The sequence below is a fragment of the Solanum pennellii genome, chromosome 9, assembly GCF_001406875.1.
Source record: "Solanum pennellii chromosome 9, SPENNV200".
Taxonomy (NCBI): domain Eukaryota; kingdom Viridiplantae; phylum Streptophyta; class Magnoliopsida; order Solanales; family Solanaceae; genus Solanum; species Solanum pennellii.
In genome coordinates this window covers 24,556,292-24,577,662 of record NC_028645.1, presented here as the reverse complement: position 1 = coordinate 24,577,662, position 21,371 = coordinate 24,556,292, and the positions used below count along the sequence as shown (strand labels likewise).

General features: G+C 36.3%; 1 protein-coding gene across 1 annotated transcript; it reads left to right on the top strand.

The window, feature by feature from the left end:
• Window positions 1–801: 801 nt before the first annotated feature.
• On the top strand, window positions 802–1,838 carry LOC107030064. The gene is made up of 4 exons (XM_015231468.1): window positions 802–981; window positions 1,030–1,218; window positions 1,321–1,441; window positions 1,534–1,838. The coding sequence occupies exons 1-4, from the start codon at window positions 802–804 to the stop codon at window positions 1,836–1,838; spliced, it is 795 nt and encodes a 264-aa protein (XP_015086954.1).
• Window positions 1,839–21,371: the final 19,533 nt, after the last annotated feature.

Sequence of the window (21,371 nt, the reverse complement as noted above, 5' to 3'; positions counted from 1 at the left end):
CTTGTTTTCAGTTGTTACGACGATCGGGGGTCCTCTCCTAACATCGCTCCTTATTTTAGAGGCTTCATAGATAGATAGAGTTAGTTTATTTAGTCTTTTCATTTATTTTGTAAACGATAAGACTTGAGTTGCTAATTTGGATAAGTATTATTTTAAAGATATTCCTTTTGAGTTTTTTCTGTAGATTTAAAGTTTTCCTCTTAGTTAAGAAAGCCAGGCCAAGGGTTCGCTTGGGAGCAACAATGGTCTCCAAGTGCCGGCCACGTCTACGGTGTAGGCTCGGGGCATGTCAAAGTTGGTATTATAGCATAGAGTTCAACATTCCTAGGGAATCTATGAAGTCGTGTATGTAGAGTCTTAGTCAACGGTGTGAAGTGCACCACATCTATGATCAGGAAGCTACAACATTTAGGAATGTTTCCCTTCTTTCATGTTCCTTTCGTGGAAAGAGTTTATATCTAAAGTCTCTCTCTAATCGTGCTTACACGTATTTTTCAGATCATCATACCTCGAAGAAGAGCATTCAGAAATCGACCAGAATGTTGAGGAACAAGAGGTTCCAAATGCATCAGAGGTGCAACCCCAAGGAGATGTTACCAATGCCGAATTCCGGGAAGCTATATGAATGCTAAGTTAGGTTGTGACCAACCAACTAGGGAAACAAAGATCATCTCGACAAGAACGAGCTGATACCTCGAGAGTTCATGAGTTTCTGAGAATGAACCCTCCTAGTTTCACTGGATCAAGCCCTATTGAGGATCTAGAGAACTTTGTAGAGGATTAAAGAAGGTGTTTGAGATAATGTATGTGGTAGATGTTGAGAACGTCGAATTGTCTAAATATCAACTAAAGGGTGTGGCTAGAACCTGGTTTGATCAATGGAAGGATGGTAGAGTTGAGGATGCACCACGTCCAAGTTGCGCTTGCTTCAAAGAAGCCTTCTTGGGGAGGTTCTTTCCTTGCGAACTGAAGGAAGCCAAGGTGAGGGAGTTATTCACTCTGAAACAGGACTCCATGAGTTTACAGTAGATAGGGATGAAGTTCAACCAGCTATCTCACTATGCTCTGGAGATAGTGAATGACATGAGGAGCATAATGAGTCGGTTTGTTGCAGGGTTGGGTCGCGCTTCAAGTAAGGAAGGTAGGGCTTCCATAATGGTAGGTGACATGGACATATACAAGCTGATGGTATATGTTCAACAAGTTGAAGAAGAGAAGGTGAAGGATAGAAAAGAGTACCGAATCAAGAAAGCCAAGACTGGGAATGAGTCTGGACAACAGAAAGGTGGTTCAAGCTGACCACAATTCCTGAAACCAAAGAGTCATGCACCATCATCTACTAGTGCACCTGCACCTAGAAACCGAAGTGAGTATAGTGGCCAAAATTCGCAGCACTTCAAGGCTAGGCCAGCTCTGTCTCAAGGTTGTGTGGTGCAAGGAGGTACTAAGCCTCCTTCTTATGCCAAGTGTGGTAGGAATCACTCTGGCATCTGTCATGAAGGCTTCACAGGTTGTTTCAGATGTGATCAAGAGGGTCATTTCATGAGAGAGTGCCTAAGGAGAAGCAAGGCGGTGGAAAACCAGGCAATAGAGCTCAATCTTCAGCAGTTGCTCTACCAAACAGGGATGCACCAAGAGGAGTTGCTTCTGGTATAGGCGAAGGAACAAATCGCTTGTATGCTTTTAATAATCACCATGAACAAGAGAATTTGTCAAATGTTATCACTGGTATGATTCGATCCTTTGACTTTACTGCTTATGCATTATTAGACCCAAGAGCTAGTTTATCTTTTGTAACTCTTTATGTTGCTATGAACTTTGAGATTTCTCCTGAATAACTTAGCGAACCATTCAGTGTATCCACACCTGTTGATGAATCCATTCTAGAGGAAAGAGTCTATCATGATTGTCCTGTTTTACTTAGTCATAAGAGTACCATGGCTGATGTAATAGAGTTAGACATGGTAGATTTTGATGTCATTCTAGGTATGGATTGGCGTAATCCCTATTATGTATCAATATATTCATAACTCGAGTTGTCAAGTTTAAGATTCCTATGAGCCGGTCATAGAGTGGGATAGTAGTTCAGCAATGCCTAAGGGTCTCTTCATTTCGTACCTTAAGGTGAAAAAGTTAGTTTCTAAGGGATGTATCTATCACTTAGTCAGAGTTAATGACTCAAGTGTTGAGTTACCTTCCCTTTAGTCAGTCCTGATGACTTACCTGGATTTCTCCCGAAAGAAAGTTAAATTTGTGCATAGACATCATCCCAGATACTCGTCCTATCTTTATTCCGCCATACAGAATGGTACCACCAGAGTTAAAAGAGCTAAAGAAGCAGTTGAAAGACCTGTTAGATAAAGGCTTTATTCGACCGAGTGTCTCACCTTGGGGCGCTCTGGTCCTGTTTGCTAGGAAAAATGGCAGGTCCCTTAGGATGTGTATAGATTACATAAGCTGAATAAGTTGACCATCAAGAATACATATCCTCTTCCAAGAATAGATGACCTTTTTTTTTATCAACTTCAGGGTGCTTCTTGTTTTTCGAAGATTAACCTCAGATCAGGCGATCATCAAATGAGAGTAAGGGAATGTAATATTCCTAAGACAACTTTTAGAATGAGTTATGGGCATTACGAATTTTTGGTTATGTCCTTTGGTTTGACAAATGCACCAGCAGCGTTCATAGATCTTATGAACTGAATCTTCAATCCTTATTTAGATCTGTTTGTCATCGTCTTCTTTGATGACATACTGATTTATTCAAGGAATGAAGAAGATCATGCTAGTCACCTAAGAGTTTTTCTTCATACATTGAGAGATAAGAAGTTGTATGTCAAGTTCTCCAAAAGTGAGTTTTGGCTTAAGTTTGTGGCATTATTAGGCCATATTGTTTCTGCCATTAGAGTTCACACTCAAAAGATTGAGATAGTTAGGAGATGGCCTAAACCCACATCTCCAATAGATATAAGGAGTTTCTTGGGTTTGGCTAGATATTATAGGAGATTTGTTGAAGGATTCTCATTTATCGCCTGTCCTTTGACCAAGTTAACCCAGAAGACAGCCAAGTTTCAGTGGTCTGAAGCTTGTGAGAAAAGCTTTCAGGAGTTGAAAAAGTGATTGACTACCGCTCCGGTTTTGACCTTACCAGAGGGTACTCAAGTCTTTGTGGTGTATTGTGATGAATAAAGAGGTTACTTGGGCTGTGTATTAATGCACAATGACAATGTTATAGCTTATGCTTCCATACAGTTGAAAGTTCATGAGAGGAATTATCCAACTCATGACTTAGAATTGGCTGCAGTAGTTTGCATTGATGATGTGGCATCATTATTTATATGGTGTTCCTGTGGATATATTTACTGATCACAAGAGCCTCCAATATGTGTTCACTCAAAAAGAGCTCAACCTCAGACAGAGAAGGTGGTTGGAATTACTCAAGGATTATGACATGAGTATTCTTTACCACCCAAGTAAGGCAAACGTGGTTGTTGATCCCTTAAGCAGGTTGTACATGGGAAGTACTTCCCTTTTCGAAGTAGAAAAGAGAGAGTTAATTAGCAAAAGATGTGCACAAACTTGCACGTTTGGGAGTCAGGCTTATGGATTCCACAGAAGGAGGCATAGTGGTGACAAATGGGGATGAATCATCATTAGTGTCAGATGTGAAAGAGACGTAAGACCAAGACCTATTTTGCTTGATTTGAAGGCAAGTTTCCATAGCCAAAGAGTATTGACCTTTGAACAAGGGGGAGATGATGTGCTGAAATATCAAGGTAGATTATGTGTACCTAAGCTGGATGGACTCTAAGAGAGGATCTTGGAGAAGTCTCATATCTCCAGATATTCCACTAATATATACCATGATTTGATCAGACAGGTATATTGGTGGGAAGTCATGAAGAAAGATATTGTTGAGTTAGTTTCCAAGTGTTCAAATTGTCAGCAAGTGAAAGTGGAATACCAAAGGCCTGGGGGTTTAGCTCAGAATATAGAGCTTCCGGAATGAAAGTGGGAGATGATTAATATGGTCTTCATAACAGGATTGCCAAGATAGCGAAGGCAACATGATTCCATTTGGGTGATTGTCGACAGAATTACAAAGTCAACCCATTTCTTACCGTAAACACTACCTATTCTGCTGAGGATTATGCTAAGTTTTACCTTCAAGAAGTGGTAAGACTTATGTAGTTTCGATCTCTATTATTTCAGATAGAGGTGCGCAATTTTAGAAATCTTTCTAGAGAGGTTTGGGTTCCAAGGTGAATTTGAGCACTGCTTTAATCCTCAGACAGATGGACAAGCAGAGCGTACTATCCAGACCTTAGAAGATATGTTGAGATCTTGTGTGATCGACTTCAAGGGAAATCGGGATGATCACCTACCTCTCATTGAGTTCGCTTACAATAATAGTTATTATTCGAGCATCCAAATGGCCCCATATGAAGATCTTTGTGGGAGAAGATGAAGATCTTCTATTGGGTGTTTCGAAGTTGGCAAAGCGAGGTTGATAGAACCAAATTTAGTTCACCAAGCTGTTGAGAAGGTGAAAGTGATTCATGAAAAGGTTGAAGAAAGCACAAAGTCGCCAAAAGTCCTATACAAATGTTAGAAGAATGCCATTAGAGTTTGAGGTAGATGATTGGGTGTATCTTAAGGTTTCAATTATGAAAGGAGTTATGAGGTTTGGTAAGAAGGGAAAATTTAGTCCTCAGCATATTGGACCTTATAGAATGTCCAAGAGAGTGGGCAATGTGTCTTATGAGTTGGAGCTACCCCAAGAGTTAGAAGCGGTTCATCAGGTATTCCATATTTCTATGTTGAAGAAGTGTTTGGGTGATAGTTTATTGATAGTACCAACAGAGAATGTGGGGATTAAGGATAAATTATCTTATGAAGAAGTTTCGGTCCAGATTTTGGATCGGCAAGTTTGCAAGTGGGAGACAAAAGAAGTTGCTTCAGTCAAGGTCCTTTTGAGGAACCAATTTGTTGAAGAAACGACTTGGGAAGCAGAGCAAGATATGAAGAAGATATATCTACATCTCTTTGAATCCGAAGAGAATGGAAATCAAGGTACTAAACTCTCTTCTTAGCAGTCTATAAGATTATGCATAAACATGTTACTACTTACTTTTTTGGTTCATTGCTGAAATAATATTACTATCCTTAGCTTAGAGAAAGAATACTCATTCGAGGATGAATGTTTCCAAGGGGGAGATATTGTAACATCTTGTATTCTAGATAAACTAAGGTTAATCTAACAAAAACAAGAAGAATGAAATTTGGAAATAAGTAAGGAAATTTGGAAAATTTCCAGATTTCAAAAGTGAGTTTTTGTCATTTTCAAATGGTCATAATTCCCACCTCAGGAGGATTTTAGGTGAGTTCTTTATATGGATGGAAATATCATCGAAAGATCTTTCTAATGACACAAAGTTTGAAAATTTCGGAGGTCGTATGAGGGGAGATATGACTTTCAAAAGTTGGGCTATTGAGCAGGGAAGGTCCCAAATTTGGATTTGTTAAAGGTGTTTTGGCCTTTCCCCAAGTTAATTGTTAAATTGGTTTTTGGGGTAATGTTTTGGGGTGTAAACTGAACTCATTCAGCTTAAACACTTATAAAATAAGCTAGGTCTTTGAGAGGAAGGAGAAAAGAGGAGAAGGGAGAACAAGACGCAAGAACGCCAAGAATTCGTTCGTGGATTTCGTTAGGGGTGATGCCTAACAAGTTATGTGAGATCATTCGGTGTTGGTTTGTTTCAACCATGCTCCAATTTGATTCGTTACTGAAATTTATAGTTAATTGAAAGGAAATCATGAAGTTCTTGATGAAAAGTTTGAAGTTCTTGTTGGTTGAATTGTTGTTGATCTCTGTTAGTTTTAAATCCATGTTTCCGGACTATTTTTGGGTCTAAACTATTGGGTAATAAGTTATTTAGGGATCCTAAGTGTTTGGGATGGAATCCATGGGAGTTTGGAAAGGTTAGAGATGAAAAACAAAGAATAAAGTTGGAAAACCTGTTGGAGAGTTGCTGCGGCGCCTCGCCTCCAAAGTTCCTCAGGACAGTGTTTGCCCGTCAGGATCTGACACGTCGCGCCTCTTAGAGTGATTGATGACAGCCTTCTTCCGTCAGGATATGGCACTCCGCGCCTCTCAGAGCGCCAGGACCCCCCTGGAGACCGCGTTCTTTCCCTATCTTTTCGTACTAGTTCCTAGGTGATGTACCCTTCATTCCTAGTCGATTCCAATACTCTCAAGTACATATAAACATCATTAAATCATCCATAAAAATGAGATCATGATCCTTTAATGCATAATCCAATTCAAGGAAAGTTATGATCAAAGTCAAGAAAGTTAAGAGCCAAGTCTACGACTTAAGAAGCAAGTCAAACTAAAGTTACCAAGTTTTCTAAAGTCTTTCATATACATTTTCATTTTGTTTTAAAGACTTAAAGTTCAATTCAAGAAAGAGTAAACAGTTGAGTTCATTTCTAAAAAGTTATAAGAGAACTAAGTATTCCCTAAGAGTTAAAGTTTTAAGTAAGCAAAGAGTATGAACTTGAGTTCACTTTTCAAGAGTTATAAGGGAACTAAGTAGTCCTTAAGGATTTAAACAAAATGTTTTCAAACTTTTGAGAAGGAAGGGAAGATAGACTTCCACAGAGTCGATGGCCAGTTTTAATAGAAGAAAGCTGAAACTATGATTTTTAAGAGAACTTTTTAAAAAGCTAACTTTTGAGTACTAATCTCAAACCACATAATTAGTATGTTTTTAAACATAACTGCCAGTATATTTTTGGGAGTAGTATTGAGTACTAATATGGGGGAGAGTTCAGATAACTCACAACCCCCATAAAGCATTTTACCCATCATGGTAAAAAAGGGTCATACTTTTTAGATGATTCCTTTTCACAGTTTATTAGTGGATCCATTAGGCAGTTCAGGTCTTATACCTTTGGACGGGTATAGGATGCGCTCGCAGCGTGCGGTAGACCGTTGTATCATCACTATAGCTCTTATGTGATTATTGTCGGTTAGAGAATCTCCCTCAGGTAAATTGTATTCTTATACACAACAATATTATATTTTCATAATACATCATTATTGCATTTTATAAACATCTCAGACATTATTGTGTACTTGTATATATATACTCAGAGGTTTAAGCATGTTTTCAGTTAGCATTTCTTTATATTGCATTTATTTAATCTGCTTATATTGAATAAGAGTTAGTAGATCATGAGTTGAACAACATCAAGGTAAGTATTCATTCTTACTCCTTTTCAAGCCCAAGTTTTGTATAGATTTCTAACTCGTATATTCGTACTTCAATGTACTGATGCCAGTTAGCCTGCATCGTATTATGATGCTGAAGCAGGTAATTAGGATCAGCATTTGACGCACCGTTGATCTAGTGAGCAACACAAAGTCAGTTGGTGAGCCTCTTTTCATCCCGGAGGACATCTTTATTATTCAAGTTGTTTTTTGTTCTTGTTTTCAATTGTTAGGCTGATTGGGGGTCCTGTCCCAACATCACTCCTTGTTTTAGAGGCTTCATAGATAGATAGAGTTAGTTTATTTAGACTTTTCATTCTTTTGTAAACGATAAGACTTAAGTTGCCAATTTGGCAGAGTATTATTTTAAAGATATTCTGTTTGAGTTGGTTCTTCAGTGTTAAAGTCTTCCGCTGCGTTAAGAAAGTCAGGACAAGGGTTCGCTTGGGACCAGCAATGGTCTCCGAGTGCTGACCACGTCCAGGGTGTAGGCTCGGGACGTGACAGCATGCCCATATTTTTTGCTTTTTTATTGTAAAGTATCTATTTTTACTAATTTTAAATGTGGATATTATGCGTACTTTAAGGATTGAAAGTTGATTGAAGTATTGTATATGATCTCACTTTGACAAAATTCATTCTTTTAATATTTTCCTTTTTTTCCTTAAAATTCAACTCTTCTATATATTTTTTGTGTGATTTATGACTATTTTCGGCAAGCTTAATTTGAATAATATGAAATCAAACATACTATTAATAAATGTAATATCTGATTTTACTAAATATATGTCTATTAATATAGATTTGTTGGCCTTCATGTCCCAAGTAATTGCTGAGAATTGGACTTATATAGGTTAGACCCATTTTTAATTTTTTCATGTTCAAAAATATTTCTTTAACATGAGTCTACAATCTAACATTTTGATCTACTTGTACATTCATTATGCAATAATTATACGTACATTTTTTTTTGAAAATGTCATAAAATTGCATTATAAAGCAGTTAGAAGGGTCTTCAAAATAGCAGTTTAGTGAAGAATGAATTTCTAAAAGGGTCAACAATATTGTTTTGTTGTTGTTTCAATTTTTTTTCTCCTTCTACTAATTTTGTTAAAGTAACAAAGTAACAATAACGATAAGTGTTGAATGTTTGACCTCAGACAAGTTGATTTTCGCTAAAAAATGTTATTTATATTGTTGTGGTGTATATTTGAAACGGTCTTCTAACCATAGAATTGTCACATTCCACATTTTTCATGTACAAAAAAATAAAAAGTGATACTTGGTTGCTACATAAAAATATCACTCAATTTTAACAAGACAATTATATTAGCAAACATATATATAATAAATTATGTTAAGATAAAAATAATTAGATGCCAAGATATTTTTAATCATTCATTATATATTTAGAATTTTTGAGATATGTAATAATGTCAAATCATTAAATTTCTGTTGAAATGTTCCTAAAACCTTCTAAAATTTACTTTTTTTCTTCTTCCTTATAATATTCGATTATTGGAAAGATTGTTCTAAAGCTTAAAAAGATTATTTATGCCCACGTGAAGCGCGGATAAATTACCTAGTTTTTTCAAAAATAAATGATTAGATTAAAAAAAGCTATTTACTACCCAAAAACATAATTTTTATTCCTAACCTTATTTTTCAATTTCAAAATTGTAAATTAAAAAAATCCTAGTCCATTTAGGTTTTAAAAGGTGTTTACTGCACCTACAGTTGAGCAGATTTAAGCACATAGAAGAACCTTCTCCACAGCACAACCGTAGAACTGTTCAAATGTTTTCTTTCTGATTAGGTTTTCTTGGTCTGATGTTTCCCCTCCTTTCTCTACTACTTGTTCTGTCCTGTACTATATATGTATACAAGAAGTCCATTGTGGGATTCCTAGCAGATTCTTTCAATCCTCTTGTCAATTTCTGAAATCAATTTGGTTTGAACGAGAACTTTGGGATTCCTGTAGTAGATTGCAAGTACAACAAAATTTAAAGGTATTCCTGCATTAGGAGGATTTCTTTTGAAGGCATCCAAGGGATGGTGAGGCATGGAAGACATTTGATCAAACTCACTCTGGATTTGTGTCTGATCCTCGAAACGTTCGGTTAGGCATCAATAGCGATGGTTTTATCCTTGTGGAATAATGAGTACTACCTACAATATTTGGCAAGTCTTCTTGATTTCGTACAATCTTCTTCCTCGGATATGAATGAAGCACACCTCTTTCATCTTATCAATGATCATTATGCCTGGAAATAATATAGATGTGTACTTACAACCTCTATGAAGGAATTGTGCGAGTTATGGGATGATGGTTTTGAAACTTTTGACTCATCATTGAATGAAACTTTCAAAATGCATGCACATCTTATATGGACAATTAGTGACTAGCCTGGATTAGGTATCCTCTCTGGTGAGATACACATACTGATTTTGCTTTCCCAACTTGTATCTCAGAACCTTGTCATCTTTTTTATAGTAAAAAATAGTGTTTTATGGGTCATCATTGCTTTCTGAGAAGAAATCACATGTTTAGATTCAACCGATTATGCATCAATGGAAGCACAGAGGAGAGAAATCCACCTATAAAACTATCAGGATTTGAAATATTGAGACAAATTTGCGGAAGGTAAAGGAACAAAGTTGGATGGTACAAGGAAAAGATCTAGACGAGCAACTAAACAAGAGAAGTATATTTTTTGAACTTTCTTATTGACAGTCTAACTTGTTGTGTCATAATCTAGATTTTATGCACATCGAAGAGAATATATGTGACAATATCATATATACGTTGCTCCATGAGAAATCAAAATCAAATGATGATGAAAATGCGCGAAAGTATTTAAGAAAAGTGGATATAAGGCGTGATCTTTGGCTGAAGCATAATGAATCATATAACCTTGTTGTGTTTTCACTAATGACTCATAGCAAAAAGGTGGACACCAGAAAGTTGTTTCTTACAACTTTAAAGAATATCAAAGTACCATATGACTACTCAAGTAACATCTCCAATGAGTAGATTTGGTAGAAAAAAAGATTTTTGGGTTGAAAATTCATGATAGTCATATTATTTTAGAGCAATTTCTACCACCGGCAATTTGAAATGTATTGCCCGACCATGTAGTTACTGTTCTGGTGGATTTCATCTCAATTTTCAAAGCCATCTCTAGCAAAATTTTGAATATTTCAGAGCTAGATATTCTTCAAGAGCGCATTATAATTACACTATGTCACTTAGAGATACTATTTCCTCCAATATTTTTTACAGTTCATTTTCCTTTTTTGAAACATTTATATCATATTGTGGAGGTTTATACACTCCCACGGATGTATTTATTGAAATATTGATATTATTTTGTTGAGGTTATAAACTACCACTCATTATCTTTAAAACACCCCATAATTCACAACTCAATTTTTTTGATCATCGTAGAGGTTTCATAAAAAGGCCACAATTTGTGGCAACAGTAATTGTGGCATTTTCAAAAATCGTTGATTTTTTTTTTGCATTCAGAAACCGTCACAAATTGTCAAAAAATCATCCACAAATTATTAAATTTTTTAGTGATCTGAGTAATATATGATTGACGCAATGGATCTAGAGATAATGATATTCACTTGGTTTAAGTTAACAGTAACACTACATCTGAGTTAGCTGTGTTCAAAATTTATTGGAGTGAATATCTCACAATACATATGTATGTTGCATGAGTAGGTATTCTCATCAAAATTTATCATTCAAGACGTATGAATATCTATAAGGTGTGTTCTGAATTTTAGTATTTAATGAATAGATAAATATTGTTGGTTTTGACAAATAGTTTTCATATAATATAAATAGTTTAGAATTTTGTTCTATTTCCTTGGTTCATGTATCAATTTTACAAATTAATGATATGTGATAAAAATTACTGAACTGAAAAATCTAAAATTCTATTTTCGCGAAACAATGTTTTCAACCAAATTAATCATAATTTTGGAATTCACAAAAAAGGCTCTGATTAATTTGAAACTCGGTAGATTTATATGAATGACCTAGTAAGAAATATTCTATTTTGAATATGTTATGAGTTTTTGGTCGTATTTGGTTATACGATCCCTCCCTTAATTGCCAAGATTAAGTAGTAGTAAGTATTTGTAGCTACTCAGATTTCAAAGGGGAAAGACTTCATTAAATTACAACTAGCAAGTTCAGGTCTAAGAGACCAGTTTACTATTTGCATGTCTTTTTATGGGTCGTAGACAAGTCTCTTAGAAACGGAGGAAATAAGATTTTTGAAAACAAGTCCCGAGACCTTTTCTACAGTTCACTAAAACGACATGTCTTTTCATGTACGAGTTGTACGTAGGTATTTCTTTGAGATTCAAGTTTGATTTCTACAGTTGGTGCCCACGGGCCGTATGAAGACCTACGAGCAGTACACAAGTCCCATGAAAAGTTGTAAAAGGTTTCTGAACTTTTCTATTGTTAACCAGGATGGTACACAGGAAGTCCTACGGACCGTAGGTCCAAATCACAGAAGGGTTCGACAGCTGTTTTAGGGATATTTTGATTATTTTTTCTAATTTTTTTAAAATCAAAACTAAGTCATTTTGACCTTCGTCCTAAGGCTTATATATGACTTTTTCAGTCATAACTTACCCACTCAAACCTTATTCTACTAAACCCTCAAAACTTTATAAAATCCATCATCCCAAAATTATGTCAAGATTAACAAAAAAAGAAGCTAGGGTTCAAGTTCGATCAATGCTCCATTTTTTTGGATATAAGTATTAAGGTATGTGGATATTCCACCATGGAGTCCATTTCTCAATGGATTCCAAAGGTTTATAATTTCTAAATTCAATTTCAACTGATCAAGTTAGGATTTCAATTCAATCTTTATGGATGTCTTTTAATTAGGATTTATTAATGTTAATTAAGTCTTATAATGCATGATTTAATATTGATACTTTATATTTAGGTGAATTTACATTCACCCATGTCTAAATTATGATTTTCAACTATGAACTTATGAACTATGACTCTTGTGAAGATATGTATGCTTCTTTGGAGTAATTAGTTTTTAGAAAATAGAACTCAAATAATGTAAATAGTTTTTAGAATGTTCTCTTTTCTTGGTTCATGTATCAATTTTACAAATTAATTATATCTGTTGAGAATTACTTAACAAAAATAAAATTCTATTTTGTCCAAATAGTGTTTTCAACCAAATTGATCATAATTTTGGAATTCACAAAAAAAGGCTATGATTAATATGAAATTTGGTAGATTCATATGATTGACGTAGTAAGAAATATGTAACATCTCACAAATTTGAATTTGCTAGGAATAAACTGAGAAACTAAAAATATTCATTTTTTGAAAGAAAAGGAAAATCTGGAAAATTTTCTAAGTTTAGAAAGTGAGTTCTGGTCATTTTCAAACGGCCATAACTTCTAGATCAGGATGCATTAGAGGTAGTTCTTGATATGGCTGAAAAGCCCTTGGAGAGATATTTCCAACGCCGTCGAGTTTTTTCATTTTCTGCATCGTATGAGGGAGATATGTCTATTGGAAGTTAGGTTGAAGAAGCCAGGAAAGTCCAATTCCGTATTTAAGGAAGGACAAACTAGTCTTTTCACCACTTATTTTCTTAGTTCATTTTAAGGGATTATGAGGGGTAAAAATAAGCCTTAATTCAGTTTTGTAAAAATTAAATTCATGCTTAGGGCTTGGAGAAGATAAAAAAGAAGAAGAGAAGGGAGAAAAGTCAAGAATTTGCCAAGAACATCAAGAACTTCAAGTGGATTTGGTCGGGGGTGATCCGTATCCAGGTGTGTGAGATATTTTGTGTTACGTTAGTTCACCCACACATCAAGGTGTTTCAATTCAGATATTTGTGAGTTGTTTACATGTTAAAAGGTTAAATTCTTGAAGAAAATTGTCAAATTCTCATTGATTGAATTGTTGGATGCCTACTGTCGTTTCATTCTTGTTTCTCCAGGTTATTTTCGAGTTGAATCCAGTAGGTATTGAGTGTAGCAGTGGTCCCAAGTTTTTGGTGAAAGAATTAGGGAGGTTTGGAGGGTTTGGAGATGAAAAATGAGTTGAAAAATTCGTCAGACGCATATGGGCAAGGCCAGGCGTGTCGCACGTGCAGTGTGCCATAAACTGTCCTATAACACTGAGGCCTGAGTGGCGCGCAACCTGTACGAAGAATCATGCCTCAATAACTTGAGCCTTGTTCAGCGCCCCCGTACGCACCCGAGTCGGCATTTTCTGCCTTGTCTTCGTCATTTAGCCTAGCTAAGTCCTTCTAAGGTATATTAACACTCTCCAATGATTATGATTACTTTAAATGATTTCTAAACACCTAGGAATCACCAAAAACACGAATCATAACATTGAGTTCATAATTCATTCAATGAAAGCTAAGATCAAAGTAAGAGAAGTTAAGAGTCAAGTCGAAAGTTAAAAAGCAAGTCCAAAGAAAAAATCTTAAAGGTTTTAAAGAGTCTTTATTAAACATTTTTACTTCGTTTTAAGGCTCAAGTTTCAAGTTAAAGTAAAGAGTAGAAGTTGAAGTCTTTACTTCAAGAAATATAAGGAAACTAAGTATTCCCTAAAAGTTGATTTAAGACTCAAGTTTCAAGTTAAGCAAAGAGTAAAGAGTTGAGTTCATTTCTCAAAAGTTATAAGGGAACTCAGTATTCCCTAAAAGTTCATAAATGTTTTCACATTTAAATTTTAACGAGACTATGATTTCCCAGAAGAGTTTTGAGAAGAAAAGGGAACATTTATTCCTAAATAGCTTTTTAAAGCTAAGTGTTGAGTAATTATCTCAACCTAGAGAAAGGAAGTTATTTTAACAGCATGAGCTAAAGTATGTTTTTGGAGTAGTGTTGAGTACTAATGTTAGGATGAGAGTTCATATTAACTCAAGTCTCCAAGAAAACCATGTAACCATTATGGGTATTGACGGGTCATACTTTTTAGATGATCACGTAAGTTAAGTTAGTGGATCCACTTAGTTAAGGAGTTTTATGCGACGACAACGTATAAGACAATTCTGGCAGCGCGGGAAAGACGTTATCACCATTTAGGCTCATAGTGGTGGTTGTCGGTTAAAAATCTCCCACATAAACTATATTACTTGTATATATAAGTAAAATTGAGTTTGTTATTACATTTTCCTTAACAAGTTAAGTTGTTTACACTATTTTACAAGCTTTTTATATACATATTGCACATGTCATTATTGTTTTATATTAAGTTCAATATTTCATGAGTGGAGCAGAGCCAAGGCAAGTGTTTCTTCTTATTCTTTTCGAGCTGAAATTGTTGTTTAAAATTCCAACTCGCATACTCGTACATTCAATGTACTGATGCCAGTTGGCCTTCATCTTCTTATGATGCAGACGCATGTAACCAATATTAGCATCCAGCGCCTAGTTGATCCAGTTTGATCACTCAGAGTTAGTGATGGGCCTCCTTGCATTTCGTACGATTCTTTTATTTCTTTCTAGTCTTTACTTTATAGGATATTGTGGGGTCTTTCCCAACATCCATCTTAGAATGCTAGAGGTTTCATAGAAAGATAGACCGTCAGACAGTTTAAGTGTTTAAGTCTCTCTTTAATTGCATTTCAGATATTCTATTGTGAGAGTTAAGTATCATTTTTGCCCAGATATCTACTTGAAGTTATTTTTATGAGAATGATTCTTATATTGAGTTAAGTACTCCGCTGAGTTAAGTAAGTCAGGCCAAGGGTGCGCTCAAGGCCAACAACGGTCATTGAGTGCCGGCCATATCCAACGTGTAGGTTCGTGGCGTGATAAACTTAGTATCAGAGCATAGAGTTCAAGAGTTTTAGGGAGTCTATGAAGCCGTGTCTGTAAATTCCTATTTATCGGTTTGAAGCGCGCCACATCTATAATTAGAAGGCTTCCACATTTTGGAATTCCTCACTTATTTCATATTCCTTTTTGTGCGTTAGAGTTTATCTCAAATTTGTGCTTGCGCGTGTTCAGATCATCATGCCTCCACAAAGAGTAGCAAGATGTTTTCTAGCTAGGAGGAATTTTAAAGAGCCATAGTTACCTAATGGACCAGACATGCAACCTCAAGGAGAAGTCACAAATGTTGAATTCCATGAGGTTATCAGGATGTTAAGACAAACAATGACTAACCAAGTCGGCCAACAATGTGGAGCTCAACAAGAAGAGGCTGACACCTAGAGGATTCGTGAATTTCTGAGAATGAATCCTCCTAGTTTACCAGTTCGAGCAATACTGAGGATCCAAAAAATTTTGTGGAGGAATTAAAGAAGGTTTTTGATGTGATGAATGTGGTTGATGCTGAAAGGGTTGAGCTAGATGCATTTCACCTAAGGAGTATGGATAGGACTTGGTTCGATCAGTGGAAGGAGGGCATAGATGAGGATGCACCATGTTCGAGTTGGGCTTGATTTGAAGAGCTTTTTTGGGGCGTTTCTTTCCCCGAGAACTGAATGAGGAAAAGGTACGAGAGTTCCTGTAACACTCCAGAATTCCAAGACTTAATATAGAGCCTCACATGCTGATATAAGGTAGGTAGCACTATTTCTAAGCCTAAAATAATGTTTATAAGCCATTTAGGAAGTGTTAGAGTAAAGACTTTAAGAAACATCCAAGATGTCTGGAAACTAGTCGAATTGAACTAGAAAAATGTCCTTAGGTTCTAGGAAGGTTAGGAGGTGGTGTATGAGGTCTAAAACTTGTAGAATGATTTTAAATAGGTAAAACTATGTATATCGGGTGAAAATGTCCAGGTCCGACCCCCAAGGTTTGCTCTAGGGGTCCAGGAAAGGACCCCAAAGTTGGCCAAGCAAGCTGCCAAAGCAACAACAAAAATACATATTGGTAAAGTGTGTCAGCATCGTGGACTTGGTGGGACTTTGGTCAAAAATCAATTCTGCCTCGTGGGCAGATAGAGGACTCTATTGTCTCGAAAAAATAATTTAGAAAATCTTGCGGGAGCTGCTCCGCGTTGCATACTTGTTCCCCGACGAAAATCTGAAATTTGGAATTCATGTTTGACTTCATTAAAGGGTCAACTTAAGTGAGGGTCTTTTGCGCATTCCGTGGGAGGTATATCTATTGATTTAAAATCAAATTTCCCTCACATTCACTCACTCAAATCAAATCCCCAAATCAAAATCCAAAAGCTCTCACCTCTCTACTTTCTCTCTCTATTCAAACTTGATTGAAGGAAGAAGGAATCTTGAAGAAGAAGACCAATTAATCAAGAATTTCACTTGAATTTAGTGGATTAAACTTCTCAAGGTATGAGTTCGTCACTCTTTGGATTCCTTTTCCCAAGAGGTCCTCTCAAAGTTTATTTCTAAATCACCAAATTCTAAGGGTTTTCTCCTTCAAATGAGTTTTCTTCTAAACTGGAAATTGATGTTTGATTATTATTAATCGTGATTACCCATGGCTAATTGAATATTGATTGTTGAGTAACTGATGTTAATTAGGGGATTTCCTGTGGATCATGTCCCTTTTCCTATTTCCCCAAATCTTGGATCTTGCTTATGAATTGATGGGAATTGAAGAATGTATTGATTATTGGACTTGTTCTATCTATTCTAATTAATTTAGCGACTGTCTAGGGTAATGCATTGTTGGGATTGGATATATATCTTAATGAATTCATGATGAACCCTAATCCCCCAAACCCTAGGTTATGAAGTGAAGTTAATTGGGATAGTGATGATGCAATTGTCTTAGTGCTTACGTTAATTACTTTTGTATGATGTTGTTACACTTATTGATGGATGAAATTTTATTGGTTGAGGTAATACCAATTAGATGGATTTTGAAGAATAAATTGGTAAGACTTTGTGATCTTGAACCTTTACATCAACTGTTATGTCTTGTACTTGGTGATGAAGTTCAATTGAAGCATTCCTTATGATTATATTAAGTAGGGGTTGGTATGTTGATGCAATTGAAATGTCTTAATTATGTGAAGATGTGAGATTATGTTAAGATGAAATGATATAAGGTTGGTTATGATTTGCCTATGTGCATTATTATGACAAGATGATAATAATGTGTTATCTCACATATGAGGGTTGCATTTAAAGGATATTCTCATGCAATTCCTAATGATCTAATTATTATGAATATACAAGGGTTTAGTATCCTATGACCTATACTAAGTTACGATGATTAATAAAAGCTTCAAGACATTTCAAAAAAAGACATTAGCTTAGCACCGAGCGAACTAGATATGAGAGTTTTCCCTTCCCAATGTCAGAAGGTAGGTTCACGATGGTTCTCATGAGATGGTGACAATAATGCGATTATGCATCAAGAAGGTCCCAAATATATCTCCTAGTTCTGGAACTGTGTTGCCCCTATAGGAATACTAGCTAGTGGATCAACCTAGAATGCTATGTTCATGTTTTGGTATTACCTTGGCAAGTAGTCCACCCTCTTTTGGTGTAGGGTTTCATGACACCGCATTCCATTGGCTCACATGATCTATGTCGGTTAAGACAATTGTTCATGAAAGTAAAAAAAAACTAATAAAGTGAACACTAACTAGGGTGACCTAAGAGATTTAACTTAGTCTAGGTAGGCGTATGGGACTCTACCCATACATTGCACTAGTTAGCCTTGAGGGAAGTCTTAGAAGGTTTTTCTTATGTTATATTAATAAATGATTATATATATGTTGAACTTACATGTTGATGATTCTATATAATGTTAGTTTCATTTATGAACATGCTATCGGTCTAGATTGCTAAATATGAAGATGATTACTCTTGATGTTATGTTATGTAAAGTTAGATATTACTTGAGGTCTGAGTTTACTTGGTTGATTAAGATTATTGGGCTTTACTTTGTCATTGCACTTGTGGACTTGATGGTGATTTATGAGTAAGGGTCTTGTATATGTTGTAATTTTATGAACTCTAATGTATTTTTGTTGTTATAACATGATGTTGGAGTTGTATTGATCATGTCCTCATAGATGCTATTAAACATGTTGACTTGGTTGTACTTGATGATGTTGGTCTTGTGTTGTATACGTCGTTGTCTTAAGTAATATGTAACTATTGGCGTATATTGGTTCTTGGTTGTGCATAAGGCTTTCCAAAGTAACCTAGCATGGTTTTAAACAAATGTCCTCTTCAACATTATTTCAAATTTTATGTGCATATTCCCATACTTAGTACAAGTGATGTACTAAACCATGTTTCTATGTTTACTACAAAATGTAAGTTCCGACCGTTGAGATTTTAGAGGGCCATTGAAGAAGACTTGGATTATCATTCTCCATGTTCAGTAGGTCCTGACTTTTCGAGGATGATGCCACTATCTTGCTATTGAATATTGTTTAGTCTTAAAGACACTTTTGTTCATTATTTTTCATTTGAAGACTAATGTTGTATAATGCCTATATGTGGCTTTTATTGTAATGAAGTATGGACTATGTCCAATGGTGTACCCATTTTAGATGGTTTAATATGAGATGTATACTACTTCTTATGAATCTATGTTGTTATCTTGTGTATGTGAAATAAAAGTAGAAGCCTATGTAATGCTTCCTATGCGAGGAGTCTATGTAAACTCCCTATGTATATATTGTGTGTATGAGAGAGGTCAATGTAAACCTCAATGTAGAATTAAATGAAAAGTTTTATATTTTTCGTGATTTAACCTATGAAATGTAATGACGAATGCTAAGAGGTTAGTCTTAGTCCTCTTTGAGGACGACGACACCAGTTACTTTTAGGGGGTTCTTCCCGGATGTGACAATCTTGGTATCAGAGCATGAGGTTGAATATCGTTAGGATGTATGTCTCATTAAACCACGTCTATATAGATTCTTATTCATAATTTTGAAGCGCGCCATACTTATGAATGAGAGTCTATGTGATGCTTAGGAAATCCTCATTTTCTTATATTCCTATGTCTTGACTCTAGAGTGTACTTTATGTGTGATTTCACCTAAACCTTTTATTGTGGTTATAGGTATGAATACTCGAAGAGCAACGGCACAAAGGGATAAGGAAGGGATTGCTAATGCGGGGGCTCATGACAACCAAACTCCTCTGCGAGACAATCACGTCCCTCCACTTGAAGAAGTTGCTATGGGTGAACAAGTTCAGATTGTTCCTTCATCGATGACCGATGGATAGATACGGGCAGCTTTTCTGAGTTTGTCCCAACCCATGACTACACAAGCTAATGCCGTCACTTCTCAAGTCCAATCTTTGACGGCCCAAGTGAATCGGGAAGTTGGACCCCGCATGCCTCCACATGCTAGCACTATGTCATCTCGTTTAAGAGATTTACTAGGATGAACCCTCCTATGTTATAAGGGTCCAGGACGGACAAAGATACTGAAGATTTTGTAGATGAGGTCTATAAGATCCTATTTTCTATGGGTGTGACTACGGGTGAAAAAGTCCCAGTTGGCCGCCTACCATCTCAAAGATGTAGCGCAAACTTGGTACACCCAAATGGAGAGATAATAGGGTGCTAGGAGGTGGTCTGGTGACTTGAGATATCTTCAAAAGGGCTTTCCTTGATCTGTTCGTTCCTAGAGAATTGAGGTAAACTAAGGTGGAAGAATTCATCAATCTTCGTCAAGGAGGTATGAGTGTACTTGACTACTCCTCAAAGTTTTCTAAATTGTCTAAATATGGTCCATCCTTGGTGTCTAACCCAAGGGATGAGATGAGTCAGTTTCTTGAAGGTGTGTTTGATGACTTGGTTGATGAATGTTGTTCGGCTATACTTCATGACAATATGGATATCTCTTGTCTAATGGTTCATGCTCAACAAGTGGAAGAAAGTAGGTTAAGGAGGAAGAATAGAGAGGCCAAGAGGCTAAGTCATTTGAAGTGGTTCTTCAAAGGGAAGGTTGGAAATTCAAGATAACCCTTAATTCAAGAAGAGGTTCTCCAATCAAGTTCCTTCCAAATTTACCAAGGCTCGTGATGATAGGGTGTCTAACCCTAAGTCCCAAAAGTCAAGAAGTGGAAAGTCACCAAGTGATAGACCAACTTGTTCCAAGTGTGGGAAGAAGAATTGGGGTGAGTGTCTAGTTGGGACGGGTAATTTCTATAGTTGTGGAAAAGAGGGTCATAAAGTCAAGGATTGACCTCATGGAAGGGGATAGACAGGAGTAGTGGAAAGCTCAAGCAATTGGTTCTAATGTTGACTCTCCAAGAAAGAATCATTTTTATGCTCTCCGTTCTAGGGGTGAACAAGAGAGTTCTCCCAATGTAGTGACCAATATGTTACAATGCTTCTGTATAAATATTTATGCTTTACTTGATCCGGGTGCTACCTTGTTATTTGTTACTCCTTTGGTAGCTAGAAAGTTAGGTATTTTGCCCGATATCTTGAATTAACCTTTCATGGTGACTACCCCGGTGGGTGAGTCGGTCGTTGCAAAAAGAGTTTATAGAAATTGTCCTATAATGTTGTCCAATGGAGTTACCCATGTTGAATCGGTAGAAGTTGATATGATTGATTTTGATGTTATTTAGGGAATGGATTGGTTGCATGCTTGTTTTGCTTCCATTGATTGTAGGACAAGAGTTGTCAAGTTTAACTTTCCTAATGAACCCGTTTTTGAGTGGAAGGGGGGAAGTTCTATTCCTAGAGGTCGTATCATTTCTTGTCTATAGGCTTGTAAGAGGATCTCTACAGGGTGTTTATACAATATTGCAAGAGTCAAAGATTTAGACTATGAAGTTCCTCTCATTGAGTTAGTACCCGTATGGAGGGAACTCCAGGAGGTCTTTCCTAATGACCTTCCCGGCATCCCTCCCGAACGGGAAATTGATTTTTGTACAGACTTGCTACCGGATACAAATCCTTTTTCAAATTCTCCTTATTGGATGTCTCCGGCCGAAATGAAAGAGTTAAAGGCTAAACTCAAGGATTTACTAGACAAAGACTTCATCCAACCTAGTATTTCCCCATTGGGTGCTCCAGTTTTATTTGTGAAGAAGAAGGATGGGTCACTTAGGATGTGTATTGACTACCCGCAACTCAATAAAGTGACCTTTAAGAATAAGTATCCTCTTCC

Bases quoted from the DNA above. Each gene is read 5' to 3' on its own strand.
- LOC107030064 (XM_015231468.1), top strand. From the start codon at position 802: ATGTATGTGGTAGATGTTGAGAACGTCGAATTGTCTAAATATCAACTA. The intron at 1,219-1,320 runs GTGAAGGATAGA...CTGAAACCAAAG, and splicing joins AACAAGTTGAAGAAGAGAAG to AGTCATGCACCATCATCTAC. The intron at 1,442-1,533 runs GTACTAAGCCTC...TGTGATCAAGAG, and splicing joins AGGTTGTGTGGTGCAAGGAG to GGTCATTTCATGAGAGAGTG.